This window comes from Phoca vitulina, unplaced genomic scaffold (assembly GCF_004348235.1).
Source record: "Phoca vitulina isolate PV1807 unplaced genomic scaffold, GSC_HSeal_1.0 scaffold94, whole genome shotgun sequence".
NCBI lineage: Eukaryota > Metazoa > Chordata > Mammalia > Carnivora > Phocidae > Phoca > Phoca vitulina.
This window is the reverse complement of record NW_022589797.1, coordinates 2165748-2187278: the sequence shown is the minus strand read 5'-3', so window position 1 is coordinate 2187278 and position 21531 is coordinate 2165748. Positions and strand designations below refer to the sequence as shown.

General features: G+C 38.9%; 1 protein-coding gene across 7 annotated transcripts in view; it reads right to left on the bottom strand.

Moving 5' to 3' along the window:
- FAM205C (family with sequence similarity 205 member C) overlaps nucleotides 1-21531 on the bottom strand; it is a 112778-nt gene that overhangs the window by 89288 nt on the left and 1959 nt on the right. For all 7 annotated transcript variants that reach the window (XR_004298418.1, XR_004298419.1, XM_032396728.1 and 4 more), the window contains exon 2: nucleotides 168-367. Coding sequence is in view for 5 of the 7 variants with exons in the window: in XM_032396728.1 (XP_032252619.1) it covers nucleotides 168-275 (108 nt within the window). In the remaining 2 variants the exon portion in view is untranslated. The remainder of the gene's footprint in view (nucleotides 1-167; nucleotides 368-21531) is intronic.

Here is a 21531-nt window from a genome sequence, read left to right as displayed (position 1 = left end):
CCTGAAGGGTCTGGTAATCATATAGTTAGTAATCACACCCTTCTCAGGCTGGAGTTGCTGCATGTGTCCATTCAATGGGACAAGGGAATACCAGGAGACACCCAACTGCATCACATAGATTCCACACATATTCCCTCCCTGTCCCTATTGTATAAAAGCAGCCTTACCTTTTCCTGCTGATCAGGGTCAACTACCTTTGCCAATATTGGTGACACCTCTTCTCTCAGGCTGGTCCCTGGATACAAGGAATCCAAAATTGTCCTCATGGCAGCCATAGCTTATAGTTCAGTGGGAGTTTTGCAGCATCCCCTAGCAAGAATTACACCTTCTTAGGGAATCAGGACCTCCAACTTTGCAAAGCTCAGAGCTGCAGGAACAGAAAATACAAAATCCCCTGTTGGGTCATTGTGAGTAATTGGTAAATGGAGTTACTCCTGCTTGCACCCCTTGGTTCCCAGACCTGTGTATTCTTCCCATTGGGGACCTAGCACCAAAATTTTCTCTATATATTTCTTATCCTTTTAGAGGGTTATTACAAAGTTGGCACTTTAGCTGTGCCTTTAAAAGACTGTTCCAACATTTTCTAAGGCCAGCTGCCCCTGGATGGTGCAATATATGACCAGTGGGCCCATGCCCACTTCACATATCCTCTACTGTGAAGGGGGTTCCATGTTTGGATACTAAGCTGTGTGAAAATCCTGCTTGTAGATTAGGCATTCCATAAGCCCCTAAATAGTGATGGTGGTCAAGGCACTACAGGTAGGAAATGCAAACTCATACCCAAAACAAGTCACCTATCCCATCTATCCCTATTCACCTATCCCTAACCACTGGCCCTTCCATTATAGATAAGGCCCAATGTAGTTGACTTGCCACCAAGTAGCTGGTTGGCTTCCTCAAAGAACAGTGCCCCATCAAGGGCTCAGCATTGATCTCTAATGTTGACAAGTTGAACATTCAGAGGCAGCAATAGTCAGAATTGTAAAGGTCTGCACTGTGATTCTCCCACTATAGCTTAACAAAATCTCCATACTGCATCTTTTCCCATCATCAACACTTCCAACACCAGAGGGTTCTCCAGATCCTATTGGCAGAGCCCTTTTCTTTTCCAGGTCTCACTCAGAGCTGGCAACCTTCCATGTTATCTGGTATATGAACCAAAGCAATGATCGTAGGTGTATAATATATTGCTTCCAGAACTCAAAGAGGACTACTGGCACTGTGCTTCCATCTTTGTGGTAGGGAATAAAAGATGCTGCAATTTTTTACTTTGGAGAGCTATCCCAACATACTCTTGACCATTAGATTCCTAAAACTTTCATTGAAATGGCAGGTTCCTTAATCTTTGTAGGATTTATCTCCCACCATCTGGAGCACATCAGCATGCCATCGATGAAATGGATCAGTGTGATGGTTCTGTGGAATACCTAGGCAGTCCAGATCTCATCAAACTATATTATGACAGTGGGCAGGAAATTTGACATAGCCCTGAGCCCAAAGTATAAATGAATACTGTTGGTCATCTCACATGAATACAAACTGTTCCTGATCCTCTTTCCTGATTGAAATTGAAAAGAATTGCTTTTGTCAGATCAATGGCCATATATCATATATCTGAAGACTTATCGATCTGCTCTAGCAATTAGGCCATATCTGGCACAGTAGATATGATGAAGGCTACTGCTTGTTTAAGCCAGCAATAGTCTTCAGTCATTCTCCAGGGATGTGATATTGTTTCTGATTTACTATCTTGGCTGGGAAAGGAAGGAAGGTGAAGGAACAGTTTCAAAGGTTTCTACTTGGCTTTCCTCATTCTATCTTTTACCCTACAGACTAAGAACCTAATGTGAGGCTTATTCTAACATTCAAGTATATCAATGCAATCAGGAACAGACAAAATGACCACTGGGTGCCTCCACTAACCTAGCAGGCCCATTCTGAGCAGACTTTACTGAGGACTTAATTTATTACTCAGTCCCTGTAGGCCCTCCCTTTTATTAGAACTATAATGATGCTTTGGGTCTCCAGGTATCAGTGACAACTCAGACTGTGTGTCTAATAGTTCTCAAAATGTCTCAGGAGTTTATCCTCCCCAGTATACAATCACCCAAGTAAACTGTCAGAGGTACCTTTCAAAAAAGAACTAGGGGAATAGTATGTACTTGCCATGGTATTGCTACTTCTTTTTCTGCCAGAGACATCATGCTCTATTACCATCTCTACAATTCTGTGCAGCTCAAGTCCCTTGGCTGTACCCTCAGATCTTGAAGGTCATTATAATTATTGCAGCCTCTATTACATTGAAAGTCATCATCCCTACGGATATTAATGAGCCCCACTTTGTAACCACCTCTTCTACAATCAGGCCTGACCTGCAGAGAAGAGCCACCACTAATGATGCTGATGCTATTCCCACTACTGCTTTCCTGATGGCCTCATGAATGGTGTGTCTTCTGAGCCCTCCCATAGAACAAAATCAACTGGTATGTTTTGTGGCCTCACATAACACAGCCATTCCTGCTTGCCCACTTTCCTTAGCCTCTTTATTCCTTCTACTATCTGCCAGGATAGCTCAAGCATTTCTACTTCATTCAACATTGGCCATTCCTCTCTTAAAGACTCTAAGAACCACCTCATCCTCTAGGGTTCTTGCCAATGTGTTAAATCCTGTGACCTCAAAAAATGGTCTATAAGTCTATGAATTCCTGATTATCCAGTCTTACAGTCTAACCCCCTTATAAAATACCCTCAAAATACAATCCCAGGTATACCACCATGCTTCTGCTAGCTAATTCTTGCAGTTCCTTCAGTGTATAACATCTTTCCTCTCTTACCAGGTCCAGCATTTCCCTGGCCAGGTTGTGCTAGTATTTAACCCTAAGTTATTGACCTACCGGCCAGGAGAGGAGATAGGGCTGCTGAGGGGGCACCTGCTGCCTTATGGGAGAAGGGATTATACAACTTATATTATAATACAATGTCTATCAGTGCAAAAGTGCTAGCTCTTACCATAGAAGAGTAGGCCACCTTTGCAAATTCTTAAGAGTTGAGGGGAGTTCTTTAGAAGCATTCATTCAGATGTCCCTATCCCATAAATCAGGGTCCCAGGTTTTCCCAGCCAGGACTCTTACCTTAGCATAACAGACCTGCCTTGACTGATAATTTAAATGTCTCTGGAGTTTGGGGCACCTGGGTGGCTCAGTTGGTTAAGCATTTGACTCTTGGTTTTGGCTCAGGTCATGATCTTAGGGTCGTGGGATCAAGACCCATGTTGGGCTCCACACTCAGCAGGGAGTCTGCTTGAGATTCTCTCCTTCCATTTGCCCCTCCCCCTTCCCTCCACTCACATGCACACTCAAGCACTCTCTCTCTAAAATAAATAAATAAATCTTTTAAAAAATGTTTCTGGAGCTCTGCCATTCTAATCAGATCATCTGTTTGCTGCTCAGCTATGTCCTCTCTTCCACTGCAGTGTATAAGGGTTCTCATACTTAGACTTTAACTATTTAATAGCCTTCTGATTCTCATCCCTCTGCAAAGTGAGTGTCCATTCAGCTTAGCAGTAGCCAACCAACTCCACTGTCTTTGTATGCATTGTTCTCCCCATATCTTTCAAATGACTGAATCAAAGTCAAAAAATTAGCAAAGTCAATCCTCTCAACCAGGAATTTTTCCCAGTAGCAACTGGCCCAGTTGTACAGGTGTACACAGTACACCACTGTGTACCAGGGACTATTCATACTTCACATATCACCCAGGAGGGAATAATCTTTACCCACTGAGAAACAGGTGAACCATATCCAGAATCCCATCTTACCACCTGTTTTCTTGGGCCATGTGTATTGGTTGAATCATCTAAGGAGAGAATTCAAGATAAAACTAGATACACAAGAGATCTGTGGTGGGAGCAAGATGAACTCCTGTGAGGGAAAATGGGGAGGGAACCAGAGAAGGGTGAGAGACCTATCAGAACATGATACAGGTCTGTCCCCTTGTATAAGAGAGGCAGAAAAAAGAAAGGTTGGGTAAGAAGAGTCTCAGATGGCCATTCAGTCCAAAGAAAATTTTGGCAAGGCCAATGGGAGATCGTTAAGCCAAAGGAAGCTGCCAAAGGAGTCCTCCATCTTGCAGGACTGGCCTGCCTTAGTTAAGGCTGATGTGCTCAGTCATTGGCTAAGAACAGTTGGTGGGAAGTGTGGCCTTAGTGCAAATGCAGTGGTAGGTTCAGCGTGCAGCAGCATGTGAGTGGAAGGAGCTACGCAGAGAGGAAAACCAGACCTAAGAGATGACATTTTTTAAGAACCTACAGTCAGCTCCACCCCTGACATCCCAATTACATAAATCTTTGTTTGAATTTGTTTTCCTTTGTTCAAATTTGTTTGAATTGGGCTTCTGTCTTTGTAAGTGAAAGAGAACTCAGATACCTAAGGAGAGAATTAATTTGATAAATAAGTTTGAGGTAATCAAAGGAAGATTAAAAGGAGTCAATGTCAGAATAAGAAAGCCTATATTTCCAAACTAACAGATAAGCACATATGGTACATAAAAGTATATACCATCTCTATTATGTCCACGTGTCTATAGGTTTAAGAGAATGTTGTTTATGAAATTTGGATTCCAGCACTGAACAATTTTATAATTTTGGGCAATATAATAACTGATATTTATTAAGTGCATACTTGATGCCAAGCATGACCCTAAGAGCTTTATATGCATTACTTTATTTAACCATTATTTCACAGATGAAGAGAAGACTATGACTCAGAGATATTAAGAAACCACCTCTGGGGTGCCTGGTTGGCTCAGCTGGAGGAGGGTGTGACTCTTGATCTTAGTGTCATGAGTTTGAGCCCCACATTGAGTGTGGAGATTACTTAAAAATAAATAAACTTAAAAAAAAAAAAAGGAACCACCCTCAAGGGCACATATCTACTAAATGCAGTTTTAGGATCTGAATACAGATCTCTCTGACTCCAGAACCCATGCCCTTTACCAGCATATTATATGGCCTCTCTTGAAGTCAATTTGTGTCTATTACCCGAGGCCAAAATGCTTTAAAATTCACAGATGTCGGGGCGCCTGGGTGGCTCAGTCGTTAAGCGTCTGCCTTCGGCTCAGGTCATGATCCCAGGGTCCTGGGATCGAGCCCCGCATCGGGCTCCCTGCTCGGCGGGAAGCCTGCTTCTCCCTCTCCCACTCCCCCTGCTTGTGTTCCCTCTCTCGCTGTGTCTCTCTCTGTCAAATAAATAAATAAAATCTTAAAAAAAAAAAAAAATTCACAGATGTCATTTCACTAACATTCATAATCCCTCTACTCGCTGGAGTTCTTAAAAACTATGGAATAATTATGAATATCTGTTTTTCAGATAATAAAATTTCTGGCTTGGGGTGCCGGGGTGGCTCAGTCGGTTAAGCAGCGCCTTCGGCCCGGGTCATGATCCCAGGGTCCTGGGATCAAGTCCCACATCGGGCTCCTTGCTCAGCAGGGAGCCTGCTTCTCCCTCTCTCTCCCTCTGCTTGTGCTCTCTCTGTCAAATAAATAAAATCTTAAAAAATAAATAATAAATAAAATTTCTGGCTATATTTAATAACTTAGAGCTAGAATATGGAGCTCCTACTCCACCTGAAGTCTAACATTGACAATTTCACACAGACAGTGCAAACTGATTTGATATAAATGGTAAATCTGGTATAGAGGCACCAAGAACACAAAAGTTTGTAGTTACTTTCTGAGGGATTTATCCTCTTTTCATCAGAATCCCCAGAAGACTGGAAAATATACAGTCTCTTTCCCTGCCCTTTGCAATCATTTTGTCCAAGGTATTTAAAGGAAATTTATATCAAATAAAGGAGAAACCAGAAACACAAGAAGGTCCTCAATAGTTGGAGCATAGTAAAGAAAAGACTCTTCATTTTCTTCTCCATCTCCAGGATACTTAGTATAAGTCCTCACTGTCATTTATAATCTCAGTGAAAGACATTTTCTGTATGAGAATCCATTAGGCATGTGAAAACCTTGGCTGAGTGTAATTCCCTCTAATGTGGACATCTATCATTTTACTAGATATTGGAAGGACACATATCAGAATTCCATTACTTCCAGTCTGGCTCCTGCCACCAGTCCCTCCACTAAAATTGCTCTTGCCCAGTCCCCAGCAACACCCACATTGCCTAATACAATGACTATTTTTTAATGCTTATTGTTCTGGAACTCAGCAACAGTTATTGAGTTGGTCACCTCTTGCTCTGTTCTCCTGCCTTCCTCAGGCTCCTTGCTCCGTCTTCTGGTCACATTCCCTCCCAGTTTTTCTTTTTGTCCTGACCTTCCTTCAGTCTCTTTCAAAGGCTTTTCTTCTTTTTCTGGCCCCTTAAAAGAATTTGGTTTTGGTCTCCTTCTATGTTCTCTCTATTCACTCTCCGTGGATGATCTCAACTATATCCATGGCTTCAAGAGCTACCCTGATGACTCCCAAATCTGTATCTCCAGCTTTGACCTCTCTTGTGAACTCCCAACCCATATATCCTTCATCTGCATCTGGATGTCCCACAGGCATCTCAAACCTAACACAGCATAAATGAAGTCATCTTCTCACCAGTACCTGGACCTTCACCTTCTCTCTATATCTCCATTAATGTCTCCATGGTCCCACAGTCACCTTGCCCTGTTTTCAAGAAGTTATTCCAGAGTCCTTCCTCTCCCTCTTCAATCTCACCTATATATCTTCACTCGTCTAACTTCTACTCATTCTTCTTGTTTCAGCTTGGACATCATTTTCCCCAGGAACTTTTTGCTAACTCCACAAGTCTATATAAGTTACTCCTTCTATGTGTTCCTAGAACACCTTAAACTTTCCCTCTCATAGTACTTATCACAACATAGTATTGTAATTACCAGGTTACTTGTCTATTAGTTTTGCAGACAACAAGAGTGGACCTTGTCTAAATTTCATGTTGTTATAGCCTCAATGTCTAACACAATCCCTAGCACATGGTAGGTACTCATTAAATATTTGTTGAAGGAGTGAACAAATGAATCACTAAGACTTGAGATGGATTCAACAGTTCAATAATGTTTACAGTTTATTTTTTTTATTTTTTTATTTTTTTAAAGATTTTATTTATTTGACAGAGAGAGACACAGCGAGAGAGGAAACACAAGCAGGGGGAGTGGGAGAGGGAGAAGCAGGCTTCCCGCGGAGCAGGGAGCCCGATGCGGGGCTCGATCCCAGGACCCTGGGATCATGACCTGAGCCGAAGGCAGACGCTTAACGACTGAGCCACCCAGGCGCCCCAATGTTTACAGTTTAATATGTACTGTGCCTATCATGTGCCATTTTATTTCCAAAATTGTTTAATGAATATGTTCCCATATCTTATCTATAATGCCATTGTCTTAGCTAAGATTCCAGTAACTTCTTGACCAGGCTACTTAAGCAGTTTCTTAACTCAAATCTCAATCCTTTCTGCTCTATTCTCCACACAGCTTTGAGAACGATCTAAAATCAAATTAGATCGTACCACTCCCGAGCTGAATGACTTCAGTGGGTTCACTATAGCCCTAGGATAGTCCAAAACCTAAGCAGGGTATAACAGAAACCTCCATGCTTTGGCTCCTGCCTACCTATTCTCCAGCCATATCACTCAACACTCCCCCACAGGCACCTACTAAATTAGACTACTAGTCCCTCCATATATACACAATCTCCAACTGTCTACCCTGACTCACTCCTATTCTTTCATAAAATGTTTATTGACCACTTGATATGTGCCAGGCAATGTTCTAGGTATTGGAGACTATGTGATGAATAGAAAGACAAAAATCTCTGCCCTCTTGGTGAATTTTCTCTCTATTCAAGTGCTACCTTGAATTGGATGCCTTTCTTCAGTGCTTCTACAGAACTATCAGAATATCTTTATACTTTATCACAACATGCCGTAATTGTTGATGTACTTGAATGCTAGGGTAAATCTAGGTTTTATGAGCCCTAAGGCTTAGCAATTTGGTTTTGTGCACCTGAGGGGGCATCTTTAAGAAAAATATTACTGGGAGCCTGGGTGGCTCAGTCGTTAAGCGTCTGCCTTCGGCTCAGGTCATGATCCCAAGGTCCTGGGATCGAGTCCCACATCGGGCTCCCTGCTCGGCAAGAAGCCTGCTTCTCCCTCTCCCATTCCCCCAGCTTGTGTTCCTGCTCTCGCTATCTCTCTGTCAAATAAATAAATAAAATCTTTAAAAAAAAAAAGAAAAGAAAAATATTACTAATATAATATTGCTAAGCCCTTTCCAGGCAGGGCCTTGGAAGGGGCCTATGCAAATCATTTCATGGTAAATCCACTCCTATTTACCCATCTTTTCCAACAGACTATGAACTTTTTGTTTCTATACCTCCACTCTGTGCCATCTCAGAGAGTGCTTTCTCACTGCTTGCCCACAAAGGCTACTACAGAATAAGAATCTTGCCTAGGAGCTCTAGCTACCTGTCTTCTCTTATGGAGCGTGCTCTTGAGCTAGTGAATCACTAATTCTAACACTTCATTTCAATTCTGCATGCTTTACTGAAAGTAGAAATCCTCTTAGAAGACTACTTACTGGCTCTCCAGGGGCTTCCAGACACTTCAATTAGTGTAGTCTATTTCCATAATGCACAGGACCTCTCAAAGCAGATTAATAACTTGTACAAGAGTGTTCCCGACAATCACCAGAGGATTTCAAAACTGTTTACAATAGGGGTTGTCACATGTACAAAGCGCAGACCCAGAGCCCAGATTTAGAAAAATTCTTTCTGACTTTCTCACTCAGTCTACATTTAAGACTTTAAGGCTACCTAAATCTGCAGTTTTCTTGGTCCAAAATCACTTTGGCTTTTTCCTCTGGATATATATAGTCTATTGATCCAAACATTTCCTGAGCTGCCCAAAATCAGAGAATCAAGAGATTTCAGAGTAAGAAGGAACTGAGAGTTAAAAAAATCATATATTAGTATATCTATTATGTGTGAGCCATTGTGAGGAAAACAAAGAAGAGTAACATATCCCAGTTCTCAAGGAGCATATAAAAAAGTCTTTCCATGGCCAGATTTTTCTTACCTATGGTGTTATTTTTCCCTCCTTTCTCCAGCTCTGAACATTTTATTTTTCTAGGATTTTACTGAACTTTAAATCAGTCCCATTAATAAGTCACATGCTACTGGCACAAATTACAAATAACTGCAGAAAAAGATCATACTTATTAACTACTCTCCTAAATGTGGTAGACATACTCAAACAGAGAAAATTGCCTTTTTTAATACCTTAGAACCAGGCAGCGTATCCTAGAAATTAGCTAAATTTCATTTGCTGGAAACCAAGCAACTGAGCTCTAAGGAATGACTAAGGGCTTCCATGAGCTTCCATGGCCTCATAGATCTACATCACTGATGAGTCCCACACTGCAAATAATTCAGTTTTGAGGAAAATAAAGAATTTAAGGATATTAAAAGTTAATATCCACCAAACATTTATGTTTGTGCCTTTGAGGATCCACTAAATCTCAGACACTGAAAATAAAACATGGTCCCTGCCCTTAAGAAACTCATAGGCTAGTAATACAGACAGAAATCCTGCAGATAATAGTACAAAATGGCCAAATGATGATAGAGATAAGCACAGGGTACTATGTGAATCCAGAGGATGGGTACTAACCTAGCTGGTATGGAGGAAATAATATTTGACCTGACTTTTTTTTTTTTAAGATTTTATTTATTTATTCGACAGAGAGAGAGAGAGAGCCGGAACACAAGCAGGGGGAGTGGGAGAGGGAGATGCAGGCTTCCTGCTGAGCAGGGAGCCCAATGTGGGACTCAATCCCAGGACCCTGGGATCATGACCTGAGCCGAAGGCAGACGCTTAACAACTGAGCCACCCAGGCGCCCATGACTTTTTTTTTTTTAAAGATTTATTTATTTATTTATTTGAGAGAGTGAATGAGAGACAGAGAGCATGAGAGGGAGGAGGGTCAGAGGGAGAAGCAGACTCCCCGCTGAGCAGGGAGCCCAACGTGGGACTTGATCCCAGGACTCCAAAATCATGACCCTAGCTGAAGGCAGTCGCTTAACCAACTGAGCCACCCAGGCGCCCCTGACCTGACGTTTTAAAAAGATAAGTTTTAGACAGCAAAACTGAGAGGCAAAGTAAGGCAAGGTGCATAGATCAGTCATGTTACCAATGAATCAACAGAAAACAACTTTGGATGATTTAATTAGAAAAAGAGTTTATTAAAAAGGTGCTGTGTAGGTCAGAGAACCCTTAGAAAGACTGATGATGCAAGATTAAAAATAGGACACAAAAAGATGACACTCAGAGTAAACACAGTCAAAATCATACCACAGAATGCGTCCAATGAAAGTGCTGTTGCTGCCATCATTGAACTCTGGATTTTTTAGCTTAAATTGCCAATGTTGCTGTACTGGACACTGGATGCTGGCACTGAACAGTGGATGCTGATACTAGATACTGGATGTCCAGTGTAAGGCACTGGTTGACCCTCTGCAATCTTCAAAGCTCATAAAATTTGTAATTCCTAAACCATACCAAGGAGATTCCAATACTGACAGTTAAAAAGAGGCATGGGGCAATTGGATGACTCAGTTGGTAAAGGACATGACTCTTGATCTCAGGGTTGTAGGTTCAAGCTCCACACTGAATGTAGAGATTACTAAAAAATAAAATATAGCAGCATTCTAAGGAGAGGAGAAAGCAAGAGAAAATACACAGCTAAATTTTTTTTTAAAGCCTATATTAGAAAAGAATGATCACATATCAATAACTTTAGGCTTTAAACTTAAGAAGATAGGAAAAGATGAACAAACTAAATGCTAAGTTATCAGTGGGATGCCTGGGTGGCTCAGTCGGTTAGGCAGCTGCCTTCGGTTCAGGTCATGATCCCAGGGTCCTGGGATTGAGTTCCTCATCAGGCTCCTTGCTCAACAGGGAGCCTGTTTCTCCTTCTGCCTGCCCTGCCTTCCACTCCCCTGCTTGTACTCTCTCCTCTCTGACAAATAAATAAATAAAATATTTAAAAAATAAAAGAAATAAATGCTAAGCTAGCAGGAAAAAAGGAAATAAAGAACACAATAATAATCAATGAAACAGAAAACAAAAACAATGAAGGAAATCAATAAAACCAAAAGTCGGTCTTTGTTTTTTTGTTTTTTAAAGATTTCATTTATTTATTTGTCAGAGAGAGAGAGAGAGAAAAGAGCGCAAGCAGGAGGAACGGCAGGCAGAGCAGGCAGAGGAGAAGCAGGTAGAGGGAGAAGCAGGCTCCCCACTGAGCAAGAAGCCCGATGTAGGACTTCATCCCAGGACCCTGGGATCATGACGTGAGCCAAAGGCAGATGCTTAATGACTGAGCCACCCAGGCATCCCAAAAGTTGGTTCTTCGAAAAGAATAAATTTGACAAACCTTTAGTTACACTAACCAAGAAAAAAAGAAAGAAGATACAAATTACTAAAATAGAAATGAAAAAGGAAACTTCACTACAAATCTTAGAGAAATTAAAAGGGTTATAAAAGGAATGATATAAACAACTTTATGCCAATAATTTGGACAACTTATATAAAAAAGATAAAGTCCTAAAAAGACACAAATTACCCAAACTAATTCAAGAAGAAATGGAAAATCCAACTAGACCCATAACAAATAAAGAAGGTGAATCAATAATTTAAAATCTCTCCACAAATAAAATCCCAGGCCCAGATAATTTCAATGGTGAATTCTACCAAAATTTCAAGAATGTGTAATACCAATCTTTCACAAACTCTTTGGAAAACAGCAGAGGAAGAATCATTTCTCAACTTATTCTTTTAGGTCATAATATTACCAAATACAAATGCTGGACAAAGACATCAAAAGAAAAAAAATAATAAACGAAATTCCTTCATAAATACAGACACAAAAATCCTCAACAAAATAATAGGAAATTGAATCTAGCAAAATATAAAATAGATTAAACAATATGATCAACTGGAATTTATCCCAGGAATACAAGTCTGATTTAACATATAAAAACCAACTAATGTAATATATCATGGTAATATTAAAAAGGACAAAAACTATATGATCACCTTAATAGGTACAGAAAAAACATTCAACAAGCTCCAACAGCAATTCGTGGAAAAAAATTTCTTTTTTTTAATTAGAGTTTGTTGTACACATAAAAATAGTTTGCAACTGGGAGCTCTCAAACTAACAGGGAATGAGACTCAAAGGTATACTGTTATAAGACACCTTAAATAATGAGAATGCAGAGGTTGTTTATTATTTTCAATGATTTATTATATCATTAGAGTTTTCCTAATGATTGAGGATTGGTTAAAAGTGACCACCTCATGCCAATTTGGAGGAACAGTTTGAATTTTACCTATGATTTTCAGAGGCATATATAAGAAGTAGCCCAAAGTAATTTTCACTTATTTTGCAGAATAAGCTAAGGTTGGATACAGTAATTTTCCTAATAGCATAATCAAAATGATCTATTGTCATCATTCTAATAATCTTCATCATTTGAGTCAAACCAAACTGTGTGATTACAGAGTGAGTCTAGAACATGCCCTAAATTTGGTCCAGTACCTTTAAGGTTTTCTATGCATAGGGACAGATTGCTAGCAATGAAGTCTGAGTGGTTATGGGCCATCGTTTGGCTTCCAAGCTTCCTCCCAGTACCAGATTAATTGGTCATAAGTGTTAGTTGAATGGCCAAGGGATGGATACCATTCCTTTTTGTAAAGCCATTTTCCTGTCATCCAAGCATGTACAGGAGCTGGTTCTAATATTAACTGAGAATCTTTCTAAGCATTTAAGTGGCTACATAACCAACAATCATTTTGATTAATAAAGGAGGGTATGCACTGAGTGGTAGGCCTTGAGTAGAGAAAATCTCTAACAGAAAAAGGAACATGAGGTATGAATGTTTTGTGTTAGTTCGTAAAATAGTAATATCACAATAATTGTTATAAAAAAGGAGTTCTGGGAAAAAGACAGGGGATCTAGTAGAATCTTGTTCAGTGGTCTTGGGTGTAACCTATCTGCTTTGCCTTATTGTCTGCTTCAAGGGAAGTTTCTTTTTTCCCCTGGAAAATCCTTAATTTTAAGTTTGCCATAGGTTTACAAGTCCAATAGTTGAGGAGCAGGGAGGGTTCTCTTTAATTGAGAGACATGACCCAAGTAATTTAACTGCTGTGTGAAAAAACAGAACCTGATAGAGCCCTTTTCATCAAGGTTCAAGTACTGTTGTGAAAAAAAATTTCAATGAACTAGGAAGACAAGAGAATTTCCTCAACCTAGTAAATAACATTTATGAAAAAGCCATAGCTAACATCATACTTATGGTGATTATGAAATACTGGGTGATTTCCCCCTAAAATCAAGGCAAGGCAATGATGTCTGCGCTCACCACTGCTATGTAACATTGTACTGGAGATTCTAGCCAGTACAACTAGGCAAGAAAAAGAAGTAAGAGGCATCCGTGTTGGAAAGGAAGAAGTAAAACTATCATTATTCACAGATAACATGATCTTGTGAGTAAAAAATTCCTAAGGAATCAAAAAATAAACAAAAAATTAGTAAAACTAATGAATGAGTTAATTAAGCTCACAAGATTCAAGATCAATACACAAAAAAGAAATTGCATTTCTAAATACCACCAATGAGTCATCCAAAAATCAAATTAAGAAAACAACTCTTAGGAATGTAACAAAAGAAATGTAAGAACTATACATAGGAAACCATGAACCATTACCAAGAGAAAGAGCTAAATAAATTGAGAGACATTTCATGTTCATAGATTAGAAGATGAAATATTATTAAACAGCAATTCTCTCCAAATCTATCTATAGATTCAACACAATCCCTATTAAAATACAAGTTGTCTTTGTTGCAGAAATTGACAAGTTGATACTAAGTTTTATGTGAAAATTCAAAGGACCCAAAATAGAAAAAACAATTTTGAAGAACAAACTTTTATTTTCTGATTTCGAAACTAATGGGAAGCTACAGTAATCAAGACAGGAGGATACTAGTGTAAGGACAGCCATATAGATCAATAAAAGAGAATTGATAGCCCAGAAATAAATGGCCAAATAGCCAAAAACTTCATGACTTAATCCAAATGTCCATCTGCTGGTGAATGGATAAACAAAAAACATGGCATCCATAAAATGGACTTACTAGGAGGCAATAAAAAGGAAAGAAGTGATACATGCTACAACATAGATGAACCTCAGAAACATGCTACATTTAAATATCCAGGTGCAAGGGGCCATATATTGTATAATTCCATTTATATGAAATGTCCAGAAAAAGTAAATCTACACAGACAGAAAGTAGATTCATGGATGACTAGGGTTAGGAATGAGGAGTAACTGTATATGGGCAAGAGGGATCTTTCTGTGATGGTAAAATTATTCTAAAACTGAACTGTGGTGATGGTTACAAAACTCTATACATGTATTAAAAATCACTGAATTGGGGGCACCTGGGTGGCTCAGTCGTTAAGCACCTGCCTTCGGCTCAGGTCATGATCCCAGGGTCTTGGAATCAAGCCCCGCATCCGGCTCCCTGCTCAGTGGGAAGCCTGCTTCTCCCTCTCCCACTCCCCCTGCTTGTGTTCCCTCTCTCGCTGTCTCTCTCTGTCAAAAAATAAATAAAATCTTTAAAAAAATAATCACTGAATTGTACACTTAAGTGGATTCAGGTATATAAATTAATTCTCAATAAAGGAGTTAAAAACAATTGCTGGATGACTGAACAAGGAACATGGAGAGGAAGAGACCTAAATCTATATATCAATAACTATGTTAAATATAAATAGTATAAACACACCAATTAAACAATAGACATTGTCAGACTAAATAAAAATAATACCCAACTATATGCTATCTATAGGAAATCCACTTTAAATAACAAGATATAGATAAAGAGTTAAAATATGGAAAAATAAATACCACTGGAAACTAATTAAAAGAAATCTGGAGTGCCTATATTAATATTAGACTTCAGAACAAGGACCATTACCAGGAAAAAGAGCCACATTATGTAATGATAAAAGGGTTAATTCACAAAGGTAGCATCACAATCCTAAAGGTGTACGTACCTAATAGAAGATGTTCAAAACACATGGAGCAAAAACTAGTATTACTAGAAGTCAAATTCGTAAGTATATCTGAAAGCTTAAACACTGCTCTCTCAGTAATCAATAGAACAAGTAAATAAAAAATCAGTAAGGATATAGAAGACCTGAAGAACACTATCAACCAACTTGACCCAAATGACATTTATAGAGTACTGCAGCTAACAAAATTCTTTTAAAGAGCACTTGAGGAGTGCCTGGGTGGCTCAGTCGTTGGGCTTCTGACTCGATTTCAGCTCAGGTCATGATCTCAGGGTTGTGAGATTGAGCCCCAAGTCAAGCTCAGTGCTGCGTGTGGAACCTGCTTAGGATTCTCTCTCTTCCTTTTCCTCTGCCCCACCCCAACCCCCACCCTGATTCGTGCACATATGCACACACACTCTCTCAGAAAAAAAAAAAAAAGAGAGCACTTGAAAGATTCACCATGATAGACCATATTTCATATTTCTAGGCCATAAAATCAACTATAATGAATTTAAAGGAATTGAAATCATACAGAGTCTGTTCTTGGACCTTAATGAAATAAAATGGAAATTAATAACAGAAAAGTATCTGGGAAAATCCTAAAATAGATGGAAATTAAACAAGACACTACAAATAACTCATGCACCAGAGCATAAATCTCAAGGGAAATGAGAAAATATTTTTGAACTGAGTGAAAATACAACATATCAAAACTTGGAGATATTTACGTTAATAAAGAAGAATGTTCTGAAATTAAATAGTGGTGACCATTACACAACAATGTGAATATACTAAAACCACTGAACTGCATTTTTAAAGGTGGGTTTTATGGTATGTGAATTATATCTCAATTTAAAATCATAAAAGAAAGAAGAAATGTCTCAAAACAAAAATCTAAGTTTCCACCTTAAACTAAAACCAGAAGAGCAAACTAAACCCAAAGAAAACAAAAGGAAGAAAATAATAAAGGTAAGAGCAGGTTTTTTTTAAAGATTTTATTTATTTATTTGAGAGAGAGAGATAAAGAGAACACACAAGCAGGGAGAGGGGCAGAGGGAGAAGCAAACTCCCTGCTGAGCAGGAAACCCACCACGGGACTTGATCCCAGGACCCTGGGATCATGACCTGAGCTGAAGGCAGATGCTTAACCGAATGAGCCACCCAGGTTGCCCCAGGAGTATTTTATAATAAAATTAGAAATTGAAAAACAATAGAGAAAAATCAAAGAAAACAAAAGCTGATTCTTTGAAATGATCAATAAAATTGACAAATCTCTACCCAGAATGACCAAGAGTGGGGACAAAGACACATATTACTAATACTGGAAATAAAATAGGGTGCCTGGGTGGCTCAGTCTGTGAAAAGAAACAGTTTTATTTTTTTTAAATATTTTATTTATTTTATTTTTTCACATGATTGTCTACATGAAAAATCTCAAGGAATCTATCAAAAAAAAAAATCTCCTAGAACTAACATACGAGTTTATCAAGGTCACAGGATACAAACATAATAAAAACCAACTGTATGTCCCTCTACTAGCAATGAATAATCAGAAGTTGAAATTATGAAAACTGCACAAAAAACATGAAATACTTAAGCATAACAAAATATGTGCAGGATCTAAAACACCAATAAAAGAAATCAGAGGAAACCTAAATAAAGAGATATACCATGCTCGTGGGTTTGTAAGAGTTAATGTTGTTAAGATGACAATTTTCCCCAAACTAATCTAAAGATTTAACAAATTCCAATTAAAATTCCAAAAGGATTTTTTGTACAAATCAACAAGCTGACTCTAAAATGTATATGGAAAGGCAAAGGAACTAGAATATCCAAAACCATTTTGAAAAAGAGTAAAGTTGGGGCACCTAGGTGGCATAGTCAGTTAAGCCGCTGCCTTCAGCTCAAGTCATGATCCCAGGGTCCTGGGATCGAGCCCTGTATCGGGCTCCTTGCTCAGTGGGGAGCCTGCTCCACCAGCTTGTGCTCTCTCTCTCTGTCTGTGTCAAATAAATAAATAAAATCTTTAAAAAAAAAGAATAAAGCTGAAGGACTCACACCACCCAGTTTTAAGATTTACTATAAAGTTATACTAATAAAGATGTCAATGTGGTAAGGACAAAAGGATGAAGACATAGATCAATAAAGCAGAATAGAGAGTCCAGAAATAGACCCACGCAAAAATGGCCTATTGAGTTTTGACATAGGTGCAAAGGTAATTCAAAGAATTACGAGCTCTCTGCTCAGCGGGCAGCCTGCTTCTCCCTCTTCCTCCGCTGCTCCACCTGCTTGTGTTCTCTCTCTCTCTCTCTCAAATAAATAAATAAGATCTTTAAAGAAAATCCAGTGAAATCAATGAGATACCAAAATATACTTATAATGGCTAAAAACAAAACAAAAACCTGACAATATCAAGTACTGGAGAGGATGTGGAACAACTGGAGCACGCGTACATTGCTGATGGGAATGCAAAAAGATACACCCATTTTGGAAAACACTTTGTAGGTTCCTTATAAATCAAACATACAATTACCATACCACCAAGCAATCATACACCTAGGTACTTACAAAAGTGAAATGAAAACTTATCACACAAAAATCTGTATATAAATATTTCTAGTTACTTCATTCATAATCACCAAAAACTAGAAACAGCCCTAATATCCCTCAATTGACTGGCTGAAGCCTAAGTAAAAGAAATGGAAAGAAGAGAACAACCAAGATGCAGGAAAAGCAAGGACTGACCAACACAGGCCTGGGGTCACAGCAGCAACAGTGGGCGGGTCTTCTCTTCAGGACACCTAACTCAAGTCTAGCAATTCCCAAGCTCTTGCTGCTTGGTTCTTTTGTTCTGATTTTTGGTTTTGTTTTTGTTTTGTTTAACTGTGGGGGAATTCATATAACACAAATTTAACCATTTTAAGAGAACAATCCAGTGGTATACAGTACATTCACAACATATAGAATGAGAGAAATATTTACAAATCAAATATATGATAACAATCTAGTATCCAAAATAGAGTTCTTACAACTCAACAACAACAATAACAAAAAGCAAACAAAAACTGGGCAAATAACTTGAATAGGCATTTCTCTGAAGATGACATAGAATGGCCAACAAGCACATGAAAAACATGTTCAACACCATTAGCCACTAGGGAGATCAAAACCACCCTGAGGTACCACTTATATCCACTACAATGTCTAAAACAAGAAAAGAAAAAGAACAGGTGTTGGTGAGGGTATAGAAAAATGGGAATTCTCATACAATTTGGTGGGAATGTAAAATGGTCCAGCCACTGTGGAAAACAGTTTGCCAGTTCCTCAAAAAGTTAAACATAGAATTACCATGTACTGGGGCGCCTGGGTGGCTCAGTTGGTTAAGCGACTGCCTTCGGCTCAGGTCATGATCCTGGAGTCCCTGGATCGAGTCCCACATCGGGCTCCCTGCTCGGCAGGGAGTCTGCTTCTCCCTCTGACCCTCCCCCCTCTCATGTGCTGTCTCTCTCATTCTCTCTCTCTCAAATAAATAAATAAAATCTTTAAAAAAAAAAAAAAAAGAATTACCATGTACTGCTTTGTTCTGAGTTTCAAATTTGGGAGAGACTATGACAGCACCAATTTACTGGGTGTCTACCTCTGGATCAAATGGCAGCAGCCAGGGGTTGAGTTGCCTAAGTCTGAGAAGGCCACTAAGATCTTATCCTTATGCTCTAGAGCCACTCACAGCAAAGGAGAATTGTGTGCTAGGTAGTTGCCCCAAGAGATGTGTACTGTAAGCAAAAAAGGTGCACTGATTACCTTCCACTGGAGGTCACCATCAGAATATGAAAAGTACAAAAGAGGATTCAGTGGCATTCTGATTACTTTTTCCCCTCACAGCCTTCTCAATATCCCAACAGATTTTTATCTAAGGCCTAAGAGAAAATACACTCATTCTCACGTTTATATTTTAAAATTTTGTTAGAACTGGGGTGCCTGGGTGGTGCAGTAAGTTAAGCATCCGACTCCTGGTTTCAACTCAGGTAGTGATCTCAGGGTTGCGAGATTGAGGCCCCCAGTCAGGCTCCGCCATCCTCAAGGAGTCTACTTGAGATTCTCTCTCCCTCTCCCTGCCTCTCCCACTTGTGCTCTCTCTCTCGGATAAATAAATAAATCTTAAAAAAAAAAAAGTAACATTTTGTTTGAACTACTGACAGAAGATATATGCACTTGCATTCAGTCCTTTATCTAAAAGATAACACTTCTAAATGCTTAGGTTGGTCTTTAACATGCAACTACTTGCTCAAAAACTTGTATGGGCTCCCTATTACCTACCATATTAAAACATCTGACTATTTAGAGGTCTTTATCAAATAGCCTCTCTCTGCCTTTACAAACTCCTTATTTATTAAACATTTGTTGAGGGGTACCTAGGTGGTTCAGTCGGTTAAGCATCTGACTTTGACTCAGGTCATGATCTCAGGATCCTGGTATCAAGCCCTGTGTCAACTTCTGCACTCAGGGGAGTCTGCTTGTCCCTCTGCTCCTCTCCCTCCTCGTACTCACTCTCTCTCAAATAAATAAATAAAATCTTTTAAAAATGTGTTGAATATAAAATGATCTCTACTTTCCAGACACTAACATGAATATACTGACCAATATTTGTCAATCTTAATGACAAGAACTTATGGGCATAATGGCATCAAATTTCTGAACTCAGACCATCCCAGAATATTTGTGGCATATGTTTGTCATAATTAAAAGACAAGGGGAAAAAAAACAGTTGAAAACATAATTGCTATCTTGCAAGAGCAGTTCTGTGTGGTACAGGCTACTCTCCAGTAACCCTTGACCTGGTCTTGTCACAGTCCTGGCTGCCCCCAGACATACATTGTTCCCTCCCACCTTGCTTTTTCTTTTTTTTAAATATATATTTATTATTGAAGTACTGTTAACGTATAATACTAGTTTCAGGTGTACCACATAGTGATTTGACAATTCTATACATTACTCAGTGCTTGCCACAATAAGTGTAGTCACCATCTGTCACCATACAATGTTACTACAATGTTAGTGACTATATTCCCCATGCTATACTTTTAATCTCCACCATTTATTTATTACTGGAAGTGTGTACCTCTTAATCCCTTTCACCTATTTTACTCATCCCACCTCCCCTCTGGCAACCACCAATTTGTTCTCTGTATTTACAAGTCTGTTTTTGTTTGTCTGTTTATTGTTTCGTCTCTCATTTTGTTTTTGAGATTCCACGTATGAGTGAAATCATAAGGTATCTGTCTTTCTCTGACTTATTTCACTTAACAATACCCTCTAGGTACATCCATGTTGTCACAAATGACAAGATTTCATTCTTTTTTATGGCTGAATAATATTCTAGTGTGTGTGTGTGTGTGTGTGTGTGTGTGTGTGTGTACACATGCCACATCTTCTTTATCCATTCATCTACCAATGGGCACTTGGATTGCTTCCATTTCTTGGCTGTTGTAAATAATGTTGCAATAAATATAGGGGTGCATATATACCTTTTTAAATTAGTGTTTTTGTTTTCTTTGGGTAAATACCCAGCAATGGAATTACTGGATCATATGGTATTTCTATTTTTAGTTTTTTGAGGCGCCTCCATACTGTTTTCCACAGTGGTTGCACCAATACACATGCCCACCAACAGTTTATGAGGGTTCCCTTTTCTCTACATCCTTGCCAACATTTGTTATTTCTTGTATTTTGGACACTAGTCAGTTTGACTGGTATTAGGTGATCTCTCAAAGCATGAAACTGGACCACTTTCTTACACTATACACAAAAATAAACACAAAATGTATTAAAGATCTAAATGTGAGACTTGAAACCATCAAAGTCCTAAAAGAAAACATAGGCAGTAATCTCTTGGACATTAGTCTTAGCAACATATTTATGGGTATGTCTTCTCAGGCAAGAGAAACAAAAGCAAAAATAAACTATTGGGACTGCACCAAAATAAAAGCTTTTGCATGGCAAAGGAAGCCATCAACAACATAAAAAGGCAACCTACTAAATGGGAGAAGATACTTGCAAATGTTATATCTGAAAGGCTTAATATCCAAAACATATCAAGAGCTTCTAATACACCCCCAAAGTAATAATAATTATCTGATTTACAATGGGCAGAGGACCTGAATAGACATTTTTCCAAAGAAGACATACAGAAGGCCAACAGACACATGAAAAGATGTTTAACATCACTAATCATCAGGGAAATGCAAACCACCTTACTTCTTTTGCTATTCCTTTAACCTTGAAATCCTATCTTGTGCATCATCATTCTATTCTGTGCCCCTCACTAGGAGAGATAAGGTAAACCATCTTCAAAAAGTGTGCACTTACTAACCTCTCCATACCCGAAACAATCCTTACAGTAATA